This window comes from Eumetopias jubatus, unplaced genomic scaffold (genome assembly GCF_037043125.1).
Source record: "Eumetopias jubatus isolate StellerSeaLion01/CBP00866 unplaced genomic scaffold, mEumJub1_p1.0 scaffold_3, whole genome shotgun sequence".
NCBI lineage: Eukaryota > Metazoa > Chordata > Mammalia > Carnivora > Otariidae > Eumetopias > Eumetopias jubatus.
Genome location: NW_028274809.1, coordinates 2,935,007 through 2,955,728, shown reverse-complemented (window position 1 = coordinate 2,955,728; position 20,722 = coordinate 2,935,007). Strand labels below are relative to the sequence as shown.

The 20,722-nt window shown below is 56.2% G+C and overlaps 1 protein-coding gene across 5 annotated transcripts in view; it reads right to left on the bottom strand.

Annotated features, from left to right (window-relative positions):
- Nucleotides 1-20,722, bottom strand: part of HDAC4 (histone deacetylase 4) — a 292,587-nt gene that overhangs the window by 63,855 nt on the left and 208,010 nt on the right. For all 5 annotated transcript variants that reach the window (XM_088021462.1, XM_088021465.1, XM_088021464.1 and 2 more), the window contains 5 exons: nt 19,308-19,429; nt 8,959-9,090; nt 5,698-5,810; nt 646-762; nt 363-561 (listed from right to left, as the gene is read on the bottom strand). In XM_088021462.1, coding sequence (XP_087877588.1) covers nt 363-561; nt 646-762; nt 5,698-5,810; nt 8,959-9,090; nt 19,308-19,429 — 683 coding nt within the window. The remainder of the gene's footprint in view (nt 1-362; nt 562-645; nt 763-5,697; nt 5,811-8,958; nt 9,091-19,307; nt 19,430-20,722) is intronic.

Here is a 20,722-nt window from a genome sequence, read left to right as displayed (position 1 = left end):
GCTAACAGGGCTGTTGCCATGCAAATCTCTGACAAATGTCCTATTTTTTCCCCTAAATATAACCATCCCTTAGAGCACATTAAAAATTCTTACTGCTAATAGAAATGGACTATCTATGGGAGTCACTGCGGGGTTTTCTCACACGTTCAAGTGCATCCAGAGGCAAATGCAGATGGGAACAGCCACCCCTCTGGAGAGGTTACACAGAAGGTGCGCCTGACGCCTAGTTTTACTCCATCTACCTCGTTGGCAAGCGAGAACTGGCTTATCAAATCATAGGCCCTCACGCGGGAGGGGTCGCGGGCAGGAATTACGGGGTGGAAACAGGCCTCCCCGCGGGGCCCCGAGCCCCCCATGCTCACCTGTGACCAGGGGTGTCTGTGCAGGTGGTTGCTCCAGGAGGACCATGTGCTGCAGGAGGGGGTTGTGCGCAGCCCCGCCATCACGCTCCAGGGGCGCCGTGCTCAGGTAGGGAGTGAGGTGGGTGCCGGGGAAGAGGGAGATCCGCTGCTGGAGGGCCGGGAGAGCCAGTCTCTCAGCTTCCTGCTGGCCAGCCGTCCCCTGGAGAGGCACAACCGTGATGCCTGGGCCGAGGGCCTGGGACAGCCGCCTCCCCCCCACGCACACCCGCGGACGCCTACTCACAGCAGACGGCCCGGTGGCAGGCAGCCCCAGCGTGATGTTGGGCAAGGATGGTGATGTGTAGAGGGGGAGTGGGGCCACGGAGCCTTCTCGAGTCACGAGTCTGTGGGCCAAGCCAGTCTGGAGACAGAACACACAAAGGCCGTCACACACGGTCTGTCCCCGACAAGCGTGGGCAGCGCACGCCACGAGAAATCACAACAGAAAACGCGTGGGGCGGGCCCTGCTGAACTCCGAGACACTGCAGCACATGTACGTTAACCTGTTACATCCTGCAGGCGGGCGTGACATCTTAGAGCAGGCTCTCGTTTGTTTTTATTCAGAGTGCTAATTCATTGTAAAACTATCAAGAAAATCTAAGGTAATGTACTGTAAAATATATTCTTGGTTGGGAAGGTCTTTTCGAATATAACATCAGGGCAGAAACCGAAGAAAATATTGATTAAAAAAATTCCTCACAGAAAAGGCAAATAACAGACGCAGCAACGCTGGCCATGTGGGCAGGGAAAGCTGAATATGTGAAGAGCTCACAAATCAAATAATTAACAACGAGAAAATCGTATGGAAAGGCAAATGACAACTGATATTAAGGGAGAATAAATTCATGAAAAAATACTCAATATCATCAGTAATCTAAAAATATATTTAAAACCCAATCAAGCTGGCAAAGATTTTTACAACTGAGAACACTCTCTTGGCCCCGAGGAACAGACGCATACTGCCGGGTGTGTTATAAGTTGGTGTGCTCTTTCTGCAGGAAAACTTGGCAATCATGTCAAAAGCCTTAAAAATGTATCTAACTTGTGATCCTACAACTCCACTCTGAGGATGGACTCCTATGAAATGATGCTGGTCCAGGAATGGTCCCAGGAAGGTCACGGCCGAGGCGACCACAAAGGCAGAGGGTTGTGTGTCCCACAGTGTGGCCAAGGTTGAACAAAGGAACACGGGGCCCTCAGGAGGTGGGGGAAACCTTCCTGATTGGCTGGAATCTCAATGATATGTTGTTAAGTTAAAAAAAAAAGTTGTAGAGTTGTACACTTTTTCAAGAGCAGACAGACAAGGACTCTGGGACAGAAAGACAGTCACTAGAGGCTGGCGGGAGCACGCTCCAGGGCTAAATTACTGTGTCCTCTTCTTGCTTCTACAATGGTATTCTTTGCTACAAAGGCCACTGTTTTATTCACCCCGACATCACCCCAGAGTAGATACTCAGTCACCATGCTGAACCGAGGGGCAGAGGGAACGAGCACACGGCGTTGCCACACGCCGGCTGGGAGGGTCTGCGTAACAGCAAGTCACAGGACTGACAGACATCCGACCAATCTCCTCTTAGAGCCTATCGCACTGCGGTCCGCAACTAAGAGGAGAAACACTCCAGCGCCTTCAAATTTCATATCCAAGGAAAAAACCATGAGCTGAAAGTTATCATCAAGTTGCTGTAGACCACAGGGGTGGACCGACGGCTGGCCTGGCTCGAAAACGGCCTCTTCATCCCGTTGGAGGTCGGAGGAAGCTCGGGCTCCCCTCAGAGATGCGGGGGCCTGGTTTCACAACAGCACACTGACGCCAGTCCGGCGAGTTGACCGGTTTCCCAGTGCACATAAAAGTTTCGTATACACGATACTCCAGTCTGTTAATGTGACAGTAATGCAATAGCTTTAAGTCTTTTTAAATGTATGCGCCCTAGTTAAAGAATACCTTGTTGCTAAGAAATGCACACCGTCATCTGAGCTCTCAGCGAGTCGTAGTCCTTTTGCTGGAGGAGGTTCTCGCCTTGATGTTCGCGGCCGCTGATGGATCGGGGTGGTGGCTGCTGACGGCCGGGGGGTCTGTGCAGGTTCCCAAAATAAGACAACAATGTGCCGCATCGATTGACTTCCCTTCACAATTTCTGTCACACATGATGCTGTTTGATGGCATTTCACCTACAGGAGAACTTCCTGCCGCCGCTTTATCCCCTAAGCCTACGTAATGTCCTAAATCCTCTGTTGTCCCTTCGACGGTCTTCACGGCATCGTCACCAGGACTAGATTCTGTCGCAGGAAACCGCTTTCTTTGTCCATCCATAGGAAGCAACTCCTCACCACTCGCGTTTTATCACAAGATTGCAGCAATCCAGTCCCATCTTCCGGCTCCACTTGTAATTCCAGTTCTCCTGCTGTTCCCAGCCCATCTGCAGTGGCTTCCTCCACTGAAATCTTAAAACTTCAATTTGTAAAAAAAAAAAAGAAAAAAAGAAAAGACAACATCGTAACGTGTGGCAAAGGGACGCATGCCTGCAGCACCTCATGGCGTGTGTGGATCCTCCATACCTTGCAGGATTCCCGACGCTGCTGTTGAGTGCGGCCCTATTTCAGTGTCGTTTGGAAACACAATCTTTGTTTGGACGCTGTGAGGGAGGGTGTTCTTCATGCTGGGACATCCGGCTGTGTGCTGTCCTACACTTTGCTCACTGGGAAGCTGTGCAGGCCTGACCCAACAACCACCACGGAAAGTATTTTCCCTCGACAGAAGCACTTTTTGTCACAAGTAAAAGTAGTATCAACAAGCTACGCTTTAGAGAAAACGGTTGAGATTGCCAACGGAGGCATGGCCCCACTGGACTGTAATTATCCGGGAACAAAATAAGCAGACATCCTAATGTCTGCAAAGTTATAATTTCCTCTTTATAATCACTCTATTTTTTTTTACCTAATTTATTTTTAGAAATAACAAAGCTTTCTGAGAATAACTGGGGATGCTGACTGCCCGCAAGCACAGTGCTAGTGGTCTCCATCTGCCCTGTGCCGGGCTCATCACCTCCCGTGCTCTGCACAAACTCGGGGCTTGGCCGCGCACCCCGTGTCGCGCCGGTGTTCTGCGCGGGAGGGAGCTGCTGTCTCCGGGTCTGGGGAGCCTGCTTCCTCTGTGTGAAGGGGGCCATGGCCGGGCAGCGGAGACGGGGGGCTCAGGGCAGTGGAGACGGGGAGGCTCTGGGCAGCAGAGATGGGGGGACTCAGGGCAGCGGAGATGGGGGTGCTCAGGGCAGCGGAGATGGGGGGCTCAGGGCAGTGGAGACGGGGGGCTCAGGGCAGCGGAGACGGGGGCTCAGGGCAGCGGAGATGGGGGGCTCTGGGCAGCGGAGACGGGGGGGCTCTGGGCAGCGGAGACAGGGGCTCAGGGCAGCGGAGACAGGGGGCTCAGGGGGCTCAGGGCAGTGGAGACGGGGGGCTCAGGGCAGCGGAGATGGGGGGCTCAGGGCAGTGGGGCTGCCCAGTGCCCGAGGAGGCTTCACGAGGCCTACACGTTCTCAGGAGTGGTCAGACTGTCACAAACCCTGAAGGTTTTGTGACCGAGGTCGTCCTGGCAGGACGAGACCGTCGGAGACCACCCTGCTGACCACAGGGACGATCTGATGCAAACAGGAGCAACGGCCCTCTTCACTTTTCTCGTCAATCCTTTCACATCTATAATTCGTAGCAGCTTCATTTACGTTAACATGTGACTTGTAAAACTTGACACGCAGTTTAAACTGGATCCGCGTAGACGCTCCTCCACAAGGCACAGCATAGAATGAACCAGATTAGACAGCAGTTGGGGCCGTGGCCGACAAGACCAGGCTGGCGGGCACCTCCAGGCGAGGCCCTGAGGCCCACTACAGGCAGCCAGCCGCGATGACCTCCGTCCTGCAGAGCAGGGGTATTAAGGTCTGGGATCATCTAAATAAGTGCTAAAACGGGGGTTTTGCAGGGACAGGGGATGAAAGAACGGGACACACGAGGCCGCGGGAGTGAGGAGGCAGAGGCAGAGGCAGCCGCGCACACCACGACCTCGGCTGCTGCGGTCTGTGCATCAGTGTCTACACACCTGCCCCGAAATGCCTCAGCCCCCGCGTCCGCGTATCCCTACTAAAACCCGTCCACCCTTTGGAAGGGCAGGATTCGTTTCTAGATATTTAGGAGAAAAGCAAGTCACTATATTTAACGAACTGTAGCCTCCTGCGAGTCAGCAGGAACTCAAAAAGAACTCAGAAGAACCTCCCACACAGCGGAACCGTCTGCGCAGGAAGCAGACAGCACTTCGGGCTGAGTTCACCAGAAAACCAGAGCTGAGGTGGCTCCCCATGCAGTCACCCCGAGCCTGTGGCCTCACGCAGCAAGTGTGCAATTCTCTCGCTCTTCCTGAGTACTGGTCAGCACCCGCCTCTCCCACTCCGCAGGAGCTGGCTGCTAGCTGGCCGCTTGGCCCTCAATCCCCAGGGCCCGGCACAGCGCTGGCCCGAGGCAGCAGCACCAGAGACACTTGTGCAATAAACACACAGACCAAAGTGAATAAGGAAGAAGAAGAGTACATGCAAGGAAAGCCCTGGAGACCACTGCCCGGAAAGTCCCCCCAACCCAGGTCTGGTCAAGGGCACAACCGGCAGCCGGCCCCAAGCCCCTCCACCTGGCTCAAGAGGCCACCCACTGCGTCCCCCACTAGAGCACCCTTCCTCTCTGCCAAGTGATTCCAGAACCTCTGTGTGTGCATGTGACTCTCAACTGCAGCACACCAGGGGCCTGACGGGCAGGGTGAGGAGAACTGACCCTGTGGTTACCCAGGCAACGCCGAAACGCCACCCTTGGTGTTCCTAACCGCCCAACACCCTAACCATCCGCCCCATGTCACTCTGCGCCCCCTGGGCACACGGATGCGGGTTTGTTGGCTGAGTATTTCTAAAGCACAACAAACAGCTTGATTCCCATGCGTCCCCGTGTTCCCGGGCACCGTGCAGAGCCTTGGGGGCTCATGGGAGTGGGGCATCCAGGGCCCAGCGGTACACGGCATGGGTTCTGAATTGGCCTAATTAAATATGCCCTGAAAGAGGCCGGAGCAAGAGGCTGGGCTGACAGCTGTCCTCAGTCAAAGGAGGAGCAGTGGTCGGGGCAGGAAGGGGCCTGTCCTGGATGCCTCCCAACCTGACAGTCAAGGCTGAGGGCAGCTGCAAACTGCGGCCACCTTGCAGAAACCAGCTGTCTGAACCTGCCGCTGGGCTGGTGCAGGGAACAGAAGTGAATGGAAAGCTGCACTGACCTCGGCCGGGATGCTGGCAACGGCGGGTGTGATCCCGTTCTCCGTGCTGACGTTCCCAGAGCTGTTGTTGGGGGAGCTGGGCGCGGAGCCGGGGGCACTGCTGCACGCCGAGTCTGCAGGGCAGAGAGACATCCGTGAGCTGCGCTCCCTGCAGAGGTCCCGGGCCAGGTGGTGGCACGCGCTTACCTGGGCCCGAGTGGTGGGGGGGGGCCCCCGGGGCCAGCTTGCCGACTGGCAAAAACCACATCACGAAAGAACATGACCACGGCTCCCAAACAGGGGCTGTGAGGCTAATCCCCTACTTTAGGTTTTGCTACGGACTTCCTCGTGCGCTCTAAACGTACGGCCCTGCAGAGGCCCCACCTGAGCCTTTTATACTGTGCACATTACCAATTTTATGCCTCTTGAATTTCAAGATGATCTGACACACCGGAAAAATAAGGCCTTAAACACCAATAACCTAACAACAAAAGACCAGGACCCACAGAAGCCACACGACTGTGAATGGGGAAGGTCAGATGTGCTGTGCTCACTGACAGAGCTGCAGGCCACGGGGCTCCCTCTGTATTAAAGCCTCTCATTCTTCCTGTGCAACATCAAACACGCAGGGGGACGTACCGCTGGCAGCTTGTGACTGATGAGTGTCACCTGGAATCACACGCTAAATGATCCTCCAAGTAGCCTTACAGGTAGCTGTGGCACGGCCCTGCGAATCGGGACCAGGCTTCACAGCCACTGGCCTGCACCTGAGGGACGTGTCCCACCCCCATCTCCTTTTTGCTGCCTGCCCAGCCACGGTGGTGACATTTGGGGCTTATGGACGGGACTGTTCAGCTTTTTCCGTGTTTTCCTTTGGTTTACTGGCATTTTGACAAAGGCTTCACCACGGACAGGGAGCTCTGTGGTCCCCGGTTCTCCTGACCAGGGAGCTGTCAGCACAGGATCGCCAGCCAGACCACCGGCCGTCCCAGACACTGACAGTGAGCTCAGACCAGGACCCCCTCCCCCCCCGCTCCCCACCCTCCAGACCCAGAGCTTCCTTCTCTCCCTGGAAGTCACATTTACTTGTACTGCACTAACTGGGAACTGCTGAGAGGGTCCCTGGGCTGAGCAGCTGCTATACTTTCTGCACGAAGATAGAGCTACAGCCCACCTGACAGAGGCCGCCACCTTGCCCTTGGGTGCGGTCCCCATGGCCCTCGTGGGACACCTTCTCTGCAGATCCTATCCCAAGCTACACACTGGGTTCCACCAAAACTTCAGGCAAATGTGCGCCCCCAGCAGGGTCAGCAGATAAATGCTCTTGTGCAGCAAGGGTGTGAGAAACTGGGTCAGTAAAAATATATATAGATCCAGCTCTTCACCCATTTTCAACTCTGTTACGCCGCTTCTAGGAATGTGGTCTAAGAAACGAATACAAATGTGTCATCGTCATGATGTTATTTGCATTAGCACAAGTGGGGCCCCATTCAAGGTGCCAAAAAGCTTGTGATGAATCATACGCGCCCCACTGTGAGCACTAACCACTCTGATGCGGGTGCCCACGGGCAGCTCATTATTATCTCTGCTCCTGTGGTACGTGTGGCCTTCACCAGCAACTGGGGAGAAGCAGCCGTGCGCCCAGCCTGTCCTGCGGCCCGGTCTTGTGCCCGGCTGGGCCCCCACGCCCACCCTTCCCACCCCGCTGCACACATGCCCTGCCCTGCTCTCCCACAGGAGACACCGCCTCCCAGGGCTGCACCGGGGGCTTCCCTCGCTTTGTCGGGACCACCTTCCTCAGCTCCTTATTTCCCCGTCTCCTGGAAAGGCAGCTCTGTTTCTGCCCCCAGCTGCCTGGGCCCTGTGAGGGCCCAGAAGCCTGCCTCCTCTAGTCTCTGTCAGCTGCACTCATCGGGCATGCACCAGCCTCTCCTAGCCCCGGACCCCTTCATGTGCACTCCGGACGTGCCACAACCCAGTATCAGGCAGCTGCGGCAGGCACGGTTTGTGAGGTGGGCCTCTCAAATGAGGGCGAGGAGCAGCGTCCCTCTGTCCGTGCGCAGCCTGGTGCTGACTCAGAGCGGCAATGAACGGCCAGAGGCTGACAACGTGAACCCGAGACCCGATGCTCAGGAAGAAGCCTGCTGATGACTCCGTCTCCCCAACTGCAGGGCTAGGAATACGTGCGCGGCCTTGCTGCCCGGGGGGGCTGCCGGCCCACGACCAGGCACTCCTCCAAGGAAACAAACCTGCATCGTGGGTTTTCACTCACGACTTTGCATGGAATCCCCCAGTGGCTGAGATTCTGGGTGACAATACTTCCTCTCTTCAGACAAGGCCTGTCTACGCTGCACCCCCAGCACGGAACCCCACATTAATGAAGTGAAGAGCGTCGACCCTTTCACACAAACACCCAGAGGCAGGAGCTTGGATGAGGGGTTCTGGCTACAGAACCCTGAAGCACGGCAGGATGGGAGGGGGGAAGCTCCCCCCTTCACTCAGAGGCGCCGGGGCTCAGTCGGTGCGTGTGTGGTGCTGGCCACGGACACGCAGAGGACTGGCACGGGGACCCCCTCTCCCTCCTGAGAACCCAACACCGACACACTGCCACCAAGAGCCTTGGTTTTCAAATGGGGCATTGTACTTAATGCAAATACAGTTCCCTGATTTCAGGAATGTGGATATGTGCCTCAGGACACGGGATGCACCCTGGGACCGGGGTGGGCCCTCTGCAAGTGAGGTGCGCCCTTGTGGTGGGGGTGCGACTCGGGGAAGTGGGGAGCATCGCAGGAAGGAGGGCATCCCTCAGGCCTGGGCTGTGGCCGGGGGCAGACTTCTGCAAATCCACCACTAGATGGGGGCCGAGAGCAATGCTCACTAAGGAAGTGGAGACAACCCTGCTCCCTCCTTTCTTCCCTTCCCACCTGCGGGACTCCTGCCGGGAAGATTTTAAGGGCTCCCCAGTGGTCCAGAGCGGAGCAGATAGGAACCATGTGATTTACTACTAACAGGGCAGGATCGGTGAAACCTTTGGAGAAACCTCCACTTAAAATTCCTGTAAGCACCCCGGGCAATGTCAAACCGGATGGCTCTGGCGGTGCTTGGGGCTGGGAGCGGGTAGGCGGTGCTCCGTGTTCCCCGAAACCCCGGCCTGGGTGCCAGGCGGCGGGTCTCGGACTCGCACTGCCAGCTCCGGGGCTGAGAGCGTGTGCAGAGGTGCAGGTCTCAGATGGCGTACAGGAGAGCCCCGTGGGGAGAGGGTGCGGCTGGCAGTGGGCGTACCTGTGACATCCAGCGGACGCTTCTTCAGAGCCGTAACCACTGGCCCATCTTTTCTGCGTAGCAGGGGGCTGCTCCGCCGTTCGGCCACCTTCTGCTTCAGCCTGGACCGTAATTTCAAATTGGGTTCAGAAGCTGCATGAAAAGGAGACACCGTTAGTCAGACGTCCCGACTGGGGTCAAGTTTATCTCACTGGCAGTTAGAAACTATGCACATGGGGTAAGTATTCACGCAACACGGATGTGTGGGTCCAGGGCAGAGGGAAGGCAGCGTTCCTGAGGCCTGTGAGTATTTTCAGTCCTGCTCAAGAGTCCCAAATAATGAACAAAGCCTACCCAATGCCTTCGGCTTCGTTTCTGCGGCCGTGTAGGTCGTTCCAGGGCGGTGGCCCACGAACGTTATCATACCTTCTGTATGTTGCACTTCCTTGTTCACCTGCGTCCAACAACGCAGAAACAAGCCGCTTGCCAGGGCTCCGGCTACCAGTGAGCAGCTGCCATGGAGCGCTAAGGCTAACCAGTCCTCCACACCTGCATGGGGGTGAGCGAGCCCATCTCCCTCAGAGGCCACCTGACCACAGGACACAGGTGTTTTGGCTTGGTTAGGTCTGTTACCAGCTCTGCGTGTGCTTTGCAAACCTGTGTATTTAAGCCTAGTGGTTCCCAAGCCTCTGCCCCTGGAGCGCAGACCAGCCCCGCTGGACAATCAGGTCACAGCTCTGGGAAGCGGGGCAGGGGCAGGTGAGGCTGCCTCGGGAGGAGGGTGGTCTCACTCCATCCAGAGGTGCCCCCGCCGGGGACACCTACACAGGAATCTCCATGAGGCCATCAGCTCTCAGGCCAGGCCAGGGGTAAGGTCACCACCGCGAAGACGTTTGAGTTCTGAGGTTTTACTTGACTACTTTCAAGTTCCTACTGCTTCTCTGTTTGCAAATTAGCAAGGTTTTACCTTTCTGTTTGTTTGTAATCAGCAACCCTGCTGTTTTTAATCTTTCTGGAACAGGAAGTTCACTGCTCTCCAGAGCACCAAACAATATAATCGAATTTCCCTCCGGAATCAGAACTACGATGGTTCGGGTTTTAAGCAGCAGGCCGGGCATGGGGACCTGGTCCCTCGGGGGCGCAGGGCAGCGGCGTGCAGGGACCGAGTGCCGTGCTGGGGCGCCAGTGACCCTGCAAGAGGCTGGGAGGCAAAGGGCAGCTCTCTCTGGGCCCTGGGAGGGGAAGGGGGCAGCAGGCCACCTACACAAAGCTTCCCGGAGGAATCAAAGATGCACTTTACGAAGCCGCTGGACTCCTCATGATGCCACGCCCGCTCGAGGCCGTGCATATAGGGAGAGGGGCCCTGTCCGCTCTGCCGTGTTTGCATGCAGGGCGAGTGCCTGTTCACCTGTAGGGCTTGCACGGCCAAAGTGGGAAGGATTCATATGAGGAACATGGAAAGTATTCTTTCCATATTTATTTTGAGACGACTGCAGATTTACGTTTCAGTCCCTTCTACTTTCACGTGGAGTTTCTTACCATTACTCAACACGAGGAAAAAGCCAAAGCGTCATCTGACTAACAAGCAAGAAAACAACAGCTCTCCTCACACCACCAAGGTCTTTGCTGAAACAACATGAACACCTCTCTGTCTGAGCTGGGGTCAGAAGCTGCTCCTGAGATTACAGGGCGGTGTGGGCCCCTCAGGAAGGAGCACGTCAGGAAACGGCGTGTGGGGGGCCGCTGGTGGCAGGGTTGCCCCGGGCCAGTGTAGACCGGCCCTGCTCCTGGGTCCTGCACCCCCCGAACGCGGTACCTGTTCCTTCTGGGCAACGTGGGGGAGCCGGGGAAGTCTCTCCTCAGGGGCAGTCAGGTGCGTGACAGATTAAGTCAAGTTCAACCATCCTACAAATCCTTGCAAATCCCAACCTTCAAATCCCACCCCAGCCCCAGCACCTGCCCCTCCTTGGTCAGGAAGGGCCTGCTCTTCACGAGCCCGAACGTCCTCACCGACTTCATGAGGTCTAGCTTTCCGAGGGCTCATCTCAGCACAGCAGCAATCGGGGTGGGCAAATGTGACTGTGTAAGGGTCAGGTGGGCAGAGGGACCGAAGTGCCCGTGCCACGTACCCAGAGGTCAGTCTGTCTGGAGACAGTTACTGCTCTGGGGGCAGGGGCTGAGCAGGAAGGGTGTGCAGGGCCCGTCTCGGCCAGGCACGCAGACAGAGCAGGTGCCCGAGCGGTCAGTGTGGGAGGCGACACGGGATGAGCCACGGGACAGAAGCGCCAGCGTGGGAAGACGACAGTGAGAGAAGATGGGGAGTGAAAACGTCCAAGACCACGGTAATAACCATGCCAGCAGAGGGCAGGGCAGAGCCGGGAGGTCACTAACACGGTGACCGGAGACCCCTTCCTCCCTCCGCAGGAGGCCTGCTGCCGTGATGGCTCGCCGTGGCCCCTCACGAGGCAGACCCCGCGGAGTTCTGGAGCTCTGGGGGCCGGGGATGGCCTTGTCAGTGCTGTCAGATTCTGCAACAGCCGCTCAGAGGCAGGACAGAGACTCAAAAATCCTGCAGGAAAGTGGCTTCTGTACCTAACTGCATTATCGGTCAGACGGAAGCCGGAACAGACATCCGCCAGTGTGCACAGCCCGTGCACGTCCTTAGAAAGCTGCTGTGCCCACCCAAGGTGAAGGAGGGGGCCACGCAGGAGGCCGGGGGAAGGGGCAGAGCCTCCCCAGGAGATGTGGGGGGCCGGGAATAGCAGGTGGGGCGACAGGTGGGGGCCTTGTGGCTGGGAGCCTGTCTCCGGGGCCAGAGGGGAGCCTCTGGGCCACCTACTGCGCAAGGGCTCCTCCACGTGAATTAATGACAGGCACACAGAAAACTAAGCAAATGAAAAAATGTGATCAACTTCAGGAAAAAGGCAAGTTATGCAAACAAGGAAATGCAGGCGAGGTCACTCTGGATTGGGTGCACTTTCTATACGTCACCTGTCACAGGGCAGGGAGAGGCAGGTCCTGAGCCCCTGTGGGGCCGTCACCTGTCCTGAGCCTTGTGGGGCTCTCTGATTTATGCACACTTATTTACTTTGAAAACAATAAAAACTCTACAAAGCCAAAGGACAGACTGGAATGTAACTTTTGTAGCATACATGTCAGACATAGGATTGATATTAACCTATCAAGAGCTCCTACAAAGCCACGAGGAAAAAGAAAACATCCCAAAGAAAACTGGGTGAGAGACTTGCTGTTAAACTTCAATCCACTGAACACTGAGGGACTTGCCTGTATGTCCTGTGCGGTTCTAGACACTGCATGGGGAGCGGACAAGCCCAGGCCTGGCAGGCACTCGGGGCTCTGCACCACTCATTGGCCACACGCACAGCACGGAAACATGACCCAGGGCTTGGGTCACAGCCACCCAGGTCCCTGCTGCGAATGGAGGACATTCTCGTAGGAAAGATGGAAAATAAACATAAAAACACTCGAGCTTTTCTAACAATGAGGAAATTGCTGAAAACATCCCAGGAACCATGATTTACTCCTCCATCACGTGGGGTAGGCTGAATGTGGTAGCACCTTGTTAATGAAGTGGAGATAGTAGGCTCCCTGGAGCTCTGGTGCGGCATCTCAGAGCATGCAAACCCCGGAAGCTGGCAGTCCCATCCTCAGGGATCTATCCTACGGAAACACTAGCACAAGCGAGCAGAGGTAGAGTTACACTAGGAAAGAGTCACACATTTACATGCACAGATTGGAATATAGAAAAAGGTGCTGATCTTTACACACTCAAATGGAATGGTGTACCCAATAAAACAGTAACTGAAAAATAAAGTCACAGGACAAAATGCAAAGCAAGGATTCTTGTTAACATAAAGACAACCGTACGTGCTTGTTGCACATAGACACATAGTCCTACACCTATGTGCAGAAAATATCTGAACAGACACCAAACTAACCATAGCGGCCTGTCTCTGGGAAGTAAGCTTCAGGATGAGTGTGTAATTTATTATAAGCATGTAGTATGTGATATTTTGTAAAGAAAAAAAGTACTACACGCTGCTTGAAGGTGGTGTGTCTCCTACCCGGTCAGAGTCTTGTAGCTATTTCTGTGGGCTGTCAGCTCAGGGTAGATCTGCCACTGAACAGTGGAAAGATGACTTTGAGATCCCATCTGGTACTTTTCATGTCAGAAGGAGGTCAAGTCTGATGGATGTCAAAGTCTGAAGGATGGGACACAGGGCGTGTGAGCCAATCACTTTATGCAGAAGTTGCCTAGTACTTGACCATACTGACCATCTCTAGAAGTTTCCTAGGAAAGCACAATAAAGCCTTTTAAAGAACTCTCTGAACACACTCATACCCAAGTTTCAAGAGCACAAAGTTGATGGAAGATAGCCCAGCACACAGCCTGCGAAGTCGGCACTGCCTGGGCACCGCAGTCACCCCCCGACTCCTCGCTCAGAGACAGCGCAGGAAGGGCAGAGTCCGCCGGCTCCAGCCCCGGGCAAGAGCTGAAGGGCCATTTATCAAACTGCAACTGACCCTACAAAACACACCTTTCCATTGAATTGCGGTGTATGGGCGTCGCCCCCTCCCGCCCCTGCCAGGCACCTGCACAGTGCTTTCCACAAACTGCCTCAGAGCAAGACCCAGGCCCTGCAGCGATCGGTGGTACAGCCCGTCCCCAAGCCTCTGAAAGGGCGTCCCGGAGGCACACGCACCCTGTCCTACTGCCCATGCGTCAGCCTGCTCCCCACATGGACGTAAACTCAGCTGTGAGGAGTGTCACTTGGTTCGCCAGGGTCCCGGGGAGGTCCGCTGACTGCGTCCTGTGGTTGCAGAGATCACAGATAACCCGCCCTGGGTCTCCACAGGCTGCAGACCCCTCTGGCAGATCTCGTAAGGCACCGGGGACACGCAGGGCTGCAGGCTATGGAAAGGGACCCGGGCGTCCGGCACAACAGGGGCAGGGCTGCTGTGGAGACTGCTGATGGGGCCTGAATCCACCTTACTTGTGTTTGGGATAACAGCCGAGCCTCGCCCTTCACATGCCTGGACCCCTCCCTGGCCCGGCCCTGCGGGTCCACCCTGACACTCGAGTGGGGCCTGGACCCCTTTGTTCCCTGCCCACCCGAGCAGCTCAGAGCCGAGCACCCCGGATGCTCACGAAATTACCACGGCACAGAAATGGGTGGCAAAGCTGACGCTACCTTGAAGCGGGCACAGAGCACCATCCTGGTGGCAGCGCGCCCGGGACAGAAGCCCTAGGCGGGCCCTCGGATGAAGTGTGGGCAATGGAGTCTGGGTCCCAACTTAACTGCAGTGTGAGTGAGCAAGGCAATTAGCCTCAGAATCAACCCCCAAAGGTCACCGCCACCTTTGAAGAGTCACTAGAGAACACGCATGCTCTCCACAGACAGGGACTCCGTCCCCTGGGTGTTCGGGCCCCCAGGAGGGAACACGGGAACTGCAGTCACTGGGGTGTTTTCAGTGACTGGGTGCAGTATGGAGGGTGCACCGTGACCCACACTCACGTGACAGCAATACAGGTCACCTGACAAGGAACGCTGGGCGGGTAGGGGAGGGGAGCCAGTGCTAGGCCCGCTTTGCCCCCCCAAGCGGTGCAGGAGGCTGTGCGTGTGGCCCAGGGGGACTGTGCTGCAGCCCTCCTGCCCAGGGCAGGCTCTACCAGGCGCCGTGTTCTTCCTTCTGCTCCTGGGAGCAGACCTCACCCCCCTGGGTGACCCTGCCGCCTGCAGCGCAGCATCTACCCAGCACCCTTCCCCCTGGAAGTCCCAGCCCGAGGGCCACGGGTGGGCCAGGCTGATACGAGCTCTCCCTGCTGAGCCAAGCAGCTTCGCCCACAGACGGGAAACCCGCTGTTTCCCAAAGCTTGGAAATCAGCTGCTGCTTCCCATGGACAGCTGGGAACCTGCGAGCTGCTGAGCTGCGGGAACCTTCTAGAAGGAAAAGCCACAGGAGCCACTGGCTACAGAAGTGAATACAGGCTGGAAGCCGGCTGTCTTCGGCCCAGCATCCAGGCTGGTGCAGGGACCATGGGGGGACTGTGACCTACACCACCCAGCCTCTCTCCACTTCATCTGGGGCCGCAGGCGGGCCTGCGGGCAGCACGTGCTGAGGTCCCAGAGGTCGTGGTCAGAATGGGAGACGGAGACGGGCAGGGACAGCAAGCTTTGTTTCATTTCATCTGGTCTTGTTTCATCAGTCAGAAGTCACAGAGGACAATTTAAGAGGCATTAAAAAAAAAACTGACGGCAGCTAACATCTTTAAAAATACAAAGTTGAAGAAGCTACTGGAGAAAAATACAATCTCTAAACATCATCAATATGACAAAACTGGATTTGCTTTTATAAGTGGAAAAGCATCCTTTCTGCAGTGTGAATGTGGAATCGAAGATTCCACATTTGCTTAGATTAATCCCTGGCTGAGCTGCTCCATGCCCAGGAACCCCAGGAAGGACCTGCTGATGGGTGCAGGGTCAGTGGCATGGAACAAGTCCCAGTATATCCTTAGTAGATTTGGAGAGGCTCAGAAACTCAGTCAGGTGGTCCCCACCTCACCTGCTCTGTACCTGTGCACCCAGGGAGATGACGCAGCCTGCTAGGAGGTGGGGACACCCTGCTGTCAATCACAGGGAAGGGGGCAGGCTCTCCAGCAGGAAGTGAGGCAAGCCCAAGCTGGGCACTCAGGTAGTGGAGAGGAACGAGGGGCTGGGATGTGAACCCCAAACCCCAAGCAGGGCAAGGCGTGCCTTTCCCCGCAAGACTTCCAGCAATAAATGGCATTGATTTGTGGCCTGCCCTCAGGGGAGCCTAGCATTTCCACCTGCTCCTGGCCAAACTGGGGGCATGGAGGGAAGGGGCTAGGGGAGCGGAGTCTGGCGGGAATGGGCTGTTGGGTGGGGAAAGGATCAACCCCAACAGCACCCTGGCAGCTTGGGAAAATGAGACCAGAGCCCCTGCAGCCAGGCCCCCTCTAAGCACTTGGCAAACATCAACTCCATGACTTCTCCCAGCCCAGGAGGTAGGTGTTTCCAGATGGCAAAACAGGGAGGCACAGAAGGCTTCCCCAAATCACAAGGCAGGAAGTGAAGCAGCTGAATCTAAAGCCAGGCCACCGGCCCTGCAGCCAGTGCGAAGTCACTGCCTGAACACACACAGGCTTGGGTGAGTCGGTGCGCTTTCCTCCGGAGATGGAACAGAGCCGGACACGGTGCGCCCAGGAACAGCAAGCACGGCTCTGCACTCTACAGGCGCGTGTCCTGCAGCGGCCCTTAGGGGACTGACGGGCAGACAGATATGTGCAAGATCCACAGAATCTGTTGTCAAGTTGAAACCATGGGGATTATTTAAGTGTATGTCACATTTATTAAAGATTTTAATTCATTTGAAGCATTTTGTAACTAAAATTTCATGTTTGTAGTATTTCCTATTACTGATTCTCATAGAAATGCACAGATAGAAATTATTGAGAATTTGAGACATCAAGTGTTTGAAAGTGGATACTTTTAGGATGATACAGGACACCTCACTATACCCTATTCCCTTAAGTGGTTTAAACATTTCCTCTGAAATCTTTATATTATTAATATTATTAATGTGCTGGTGATGCCTTTTTGAAAAATTGATAATGCAATCAAATCTTAATTAAGTTCTTCTGGAGCACTGGGCGCTCACGGGCACTTCCCCAAGTGTGATGAGGAGTCTGCCTTTCTCAGGGCGGCAGGGGGCTGGGGCGGGCTGCATGGCAAGGTTCAAGGCAAACAGGTGTGAGAGAGGGTGCTTCCAGCACAGGAGCCAGCAGCCGCAGAGACTGGGAGAGATGACAGGGCCCGTGAGACAAAGCTCACAGGCCATGCAGCTCCGCGGAGCAGCAGCGGGGCAGCGTGGAGTTGGCCGTCCTGCATCCAGAGTCTTCAGAGACCCTGGCTACACGTGGTCAGTGCCAGTTCTGTCCTGTAACAGGAGCCACTGTCCAGGTGACATGGGCCTTGTCTGGTTGGGAGAGAGGGAGAATCAGAACAAACATCCCCTGATGGGCACCCCCACTTCTATTTTGAGGGAAGTGTAAGCTCAGGCCAGGGAGCCCCGTGAGGGCCCCAAGAGGCAAGTGTTGTTCACTGTCCTTTCCTGGGACCTTGGGGGAAGAGTCAGATGTGTCTTCTGGCAAGGCAAGGCAAGGCTCCTTGGCAAGAGGTGGGTGGCTCTGCTTGGTGGCCAGTTGCTCAGCCTTCTGCTTCCTCCACTGGGACCTTGGGGGTCATACTCGGCATACTCAGGGCAGGAGGAAGCTCTGCTTGCTCGGTGTATCCACAGTGGGGAGGATATGGGTGTGCACAGCTCCATTTTACTGATGAGAAACTGAGGCCAGGGGAACCTAAGGAATCCATCGCAGGGCACAGAGAGGTACAAAACCAGTGGAAAGATCCTTCCCGAGCTGCTGGTGGAGCCTATGACCTCTGTCCACCTGACCCACCCTCATGCCCTTAAGGGTGAGGGAGACTCCCAGCCGCTCACTCTCTTTCTGGGGCAGGCACAGTCTTTCTCTCTCCCAGCACAGAGCCCGCTGCTCCCTGTGACCTCCCATTCTGCTGATCTGAGTTTGGTTCAATACAGCACAAGGTTCCAGAAGGGGGCACGGGGGCCACCTTGGAGCACTGGCCCCAGCTCCTGACAAGACCTTCCTGTAGAGAGCATGGGCTCTCTCTGGGTGAAACCCATGGCTGTCCTCGGTGGACGAGTGAGAACCGCACACTCACACTGAGGAAAAGGACAGAGTGGCACCTTCACTTTCACCAGGGGAGGGTTTACAGCTGACAGGAAGCCCTGTCCATACCTGCAGGGTCCTAACCACTGACTCGGAGGGGCTCCACCGACCCCTCTCCCAACCTCGTCAAGGTCTCTGAGGTCCTTGGCCCATGACCGTCCTGATGGGGTCACTCTATCTCACACACCTGGGAGTCAGTCAAGCACTACCAAGGTGCCTCCCTGCAATTTCCGGCTCTGGATTCAGGCTCTGCTCCCCGCGTGCCGCACCGAATCCTCTGGGGCCCAGCTCTGCCTATGGAGAGGCTCCAAGTCTTCCGTCGTTAGGACGGGGTGGCAGATGAGCCCCCAGCCCCATTCCCCAATGCCTCATCACTCAGATGAAGATGCTGGAGTCTGACTGCCTTAAAGTGCATCTGTCTAAAATCAACCAATATCCTCTGGATAAAACAAAATTTGTGTTTACAAAGAAAAAGCTGTGCCACACGGGACTCACTTCCACTAAGTAGGAACTTCCCACAATGCCCCACAACCACGGCTCCACATGCTGTGTCTGCGGCCAGGGCACCCGATCCTCCACAGCCTGCCCCATCCTGCCCTCACCTCGCAGCGGGCAAAGGCTCTAGAAGATGCTTCGCCTCTGGTCCCTGCCCTTCCGGCCACCCTTGTGCACTGGCCACGGCCACTCTGATCTTTCTTAAAAGCCGACGCCCACTTAAACCACCACCGCTGGAGAAAGTCCAAGGGAGTCTGCTGGAGTGTGAATACCCTTCTTCTTCTGGTCTGTGACAGGGCCACACACACCCCGAGGCGTCCTCCTGAGATGTCCTTGCAGGACACAATGAGTTTCTTTCTTGAACAGACTTCCTCCCAATCTGGGACCCCCAGCCAGCCCCCCCTCCACCGCCACTGCCCAGGCCCTGCCTAGAGTCAGCCCCGAGGGCCAAAGGCTGGCTGGCCTGCTCCTGCAAGGCCTCACATCAGTCAGCAGGAGCTGCTTTGTCCCTGAGCCCAGCAGGGGATGCTCTGGGCTGTGACAAAGTGCAGCACACCACCAAGAGGAGAGTAAGCTTGGGTGTTGTTTAAAAACGAGTCTGAGGTTTAAAACATAGGTGTACATACATGAGGTTCATCGCTTTTGGTATGACTCATAAGGCAATGCTTAAGAACATCATTTTTAAAATGATGTTCTAATACAAAAAGCAAATACTTTAAGCACAAGCAGGGATTCCCTCTGCCTCAGCCTGTAGGGCATGTGGGAGGGGCCGGTTGAGAGCCCCACCCACTGTGGACATGTGGGCGGAGTCGGTTGGTATCCCCCCACCCCCCTGTGGGAGGGGTCGGTTGATAGCCCCAACCCTGTGGGCGTGTGGGAGGAGTTGATAGCCTCGCCCCCTGTGGGTGTGGGGGGGGTGGTCAAGAGCCCCTTCCCCTGTGGGGCGTGTGGGAGGGGCCGGTTGAGAGCCCCGCCCCCTGTGGGGCGTGTGGGAGGGGCCGGCTGAGAGCCCCGCCCCCTGTGGGGCGTGTGGGAGGGGCCGGTTGAGAGCCCTGCCCCCAGGCCCTCGGTCCTGGGCACTGACCTGTTTTTCTGAGCGGGAAGTCATCTTTGCTGTCGTACATTCCCAGGACCGGGTGGTTGTAGGAGGCCGACACCCCGCTCTGGGGCGGGGAGCTCTGGTCAAGCGAACTGTGCTGTGTTTTCCTGGACAGAAAAGGCAAAGGCAGACGGAGGAGTTAGCGAGGGGCGGAAGCCTGCCTGATGTCAGCCCCGGATCAGCTCTGGCCGACCAAGGAGATGAGCTCCTGTGTGGGGCAAGGCTGAAATGAGACAAAAACCAATGGTGACCGCGCAAACCAAGGCTGAGCAGCGCCTGCACAGTCGTACCCCTTGCCAAGAGGAGCAGTGCCGGCCATCATCCTGTTGTTCTCGGCGGCTCCGTGCACCACTGCTCGCTGGCCACCAGGCCACTGCCGGCCACAGAAGGGCCTGTCCTCGGGCCGACGGCCGCCACAAGTGGACAGGACCAAAGGCACGGTCGGAGGCAGCTGAGATTGGGTGGGGTGCATTCAGAACAGCAGTAGTCAAGTCTGGGGTCCCCAAGGGGGCCTCCCTTCAGCAGAAAATACCCAGTGTTCATCTGCACCTTCAGAGGAACAAAATCCGCCCCATCACCCTGCTTCCTTGGGGAGGGTGGGTGGCAGCGACCAACACCTTGTGCCTGGAAGTGGGTCTATGACATTTACTGCCTCCGAAGAGCAGCCAGGCACCGCTCAACATCCTTAAAATTTCGAGACAGGATCCGGCTCCAGGAGGAGGCTCTGGAAGGCAGGAGGGGAGTCAGGGCTTGGGAATGGGGAGCCGACGGCCCTTGGGAAGACCATCCACGGCTTCCTGGAAGCACCCACCCTAGGTGTAATGAATTCTGTTGAGTCTTTAAACTGTGTAATCTGCTTAATGACTTGAAACAAATTTGTCAACTTACTTATTTGGAATTTGTTAGACTATTTATTTGAATACACAGTACTCCATATCCATGCACCTGGTGTTATTTGAATTAAGAACAGGAGCTCTTAAATGCTTACAGGTGGATAATTTAAATATTTGAGAGCAAACTTGTGCAGAGAATGGGCTGATCACAGAGACCCGTCCAATGAGCACAGCCTGGACATCTGGGCTGTGGGGCCCAGCCAGGCTGTGTAGCAGGAAAGAGCTCACGTTCCCAGGGACAGCTGCCCCCACCCGCCTGTACCTGCATCACGGGGTCACCTCCTCAGGCAGGAAGCCCTCCTTTTAACTTGTGGTTCCACTGAGACAACCCTGGCCTCACCTCGGGGGACATTCTCTGACAATCTCATTAAAGGTCTGAGGACAGGTCACCTGGGTGCTCCCTCCCAGTTAAGCAGCTGCCTTCAGCTCAGGTCATGGTCCCAGGGTCCTGGGATCGAGCCCCACATCGGGCTCCCTGCTCCGCGGGGAGCCTGCTTCTCCCTCTCC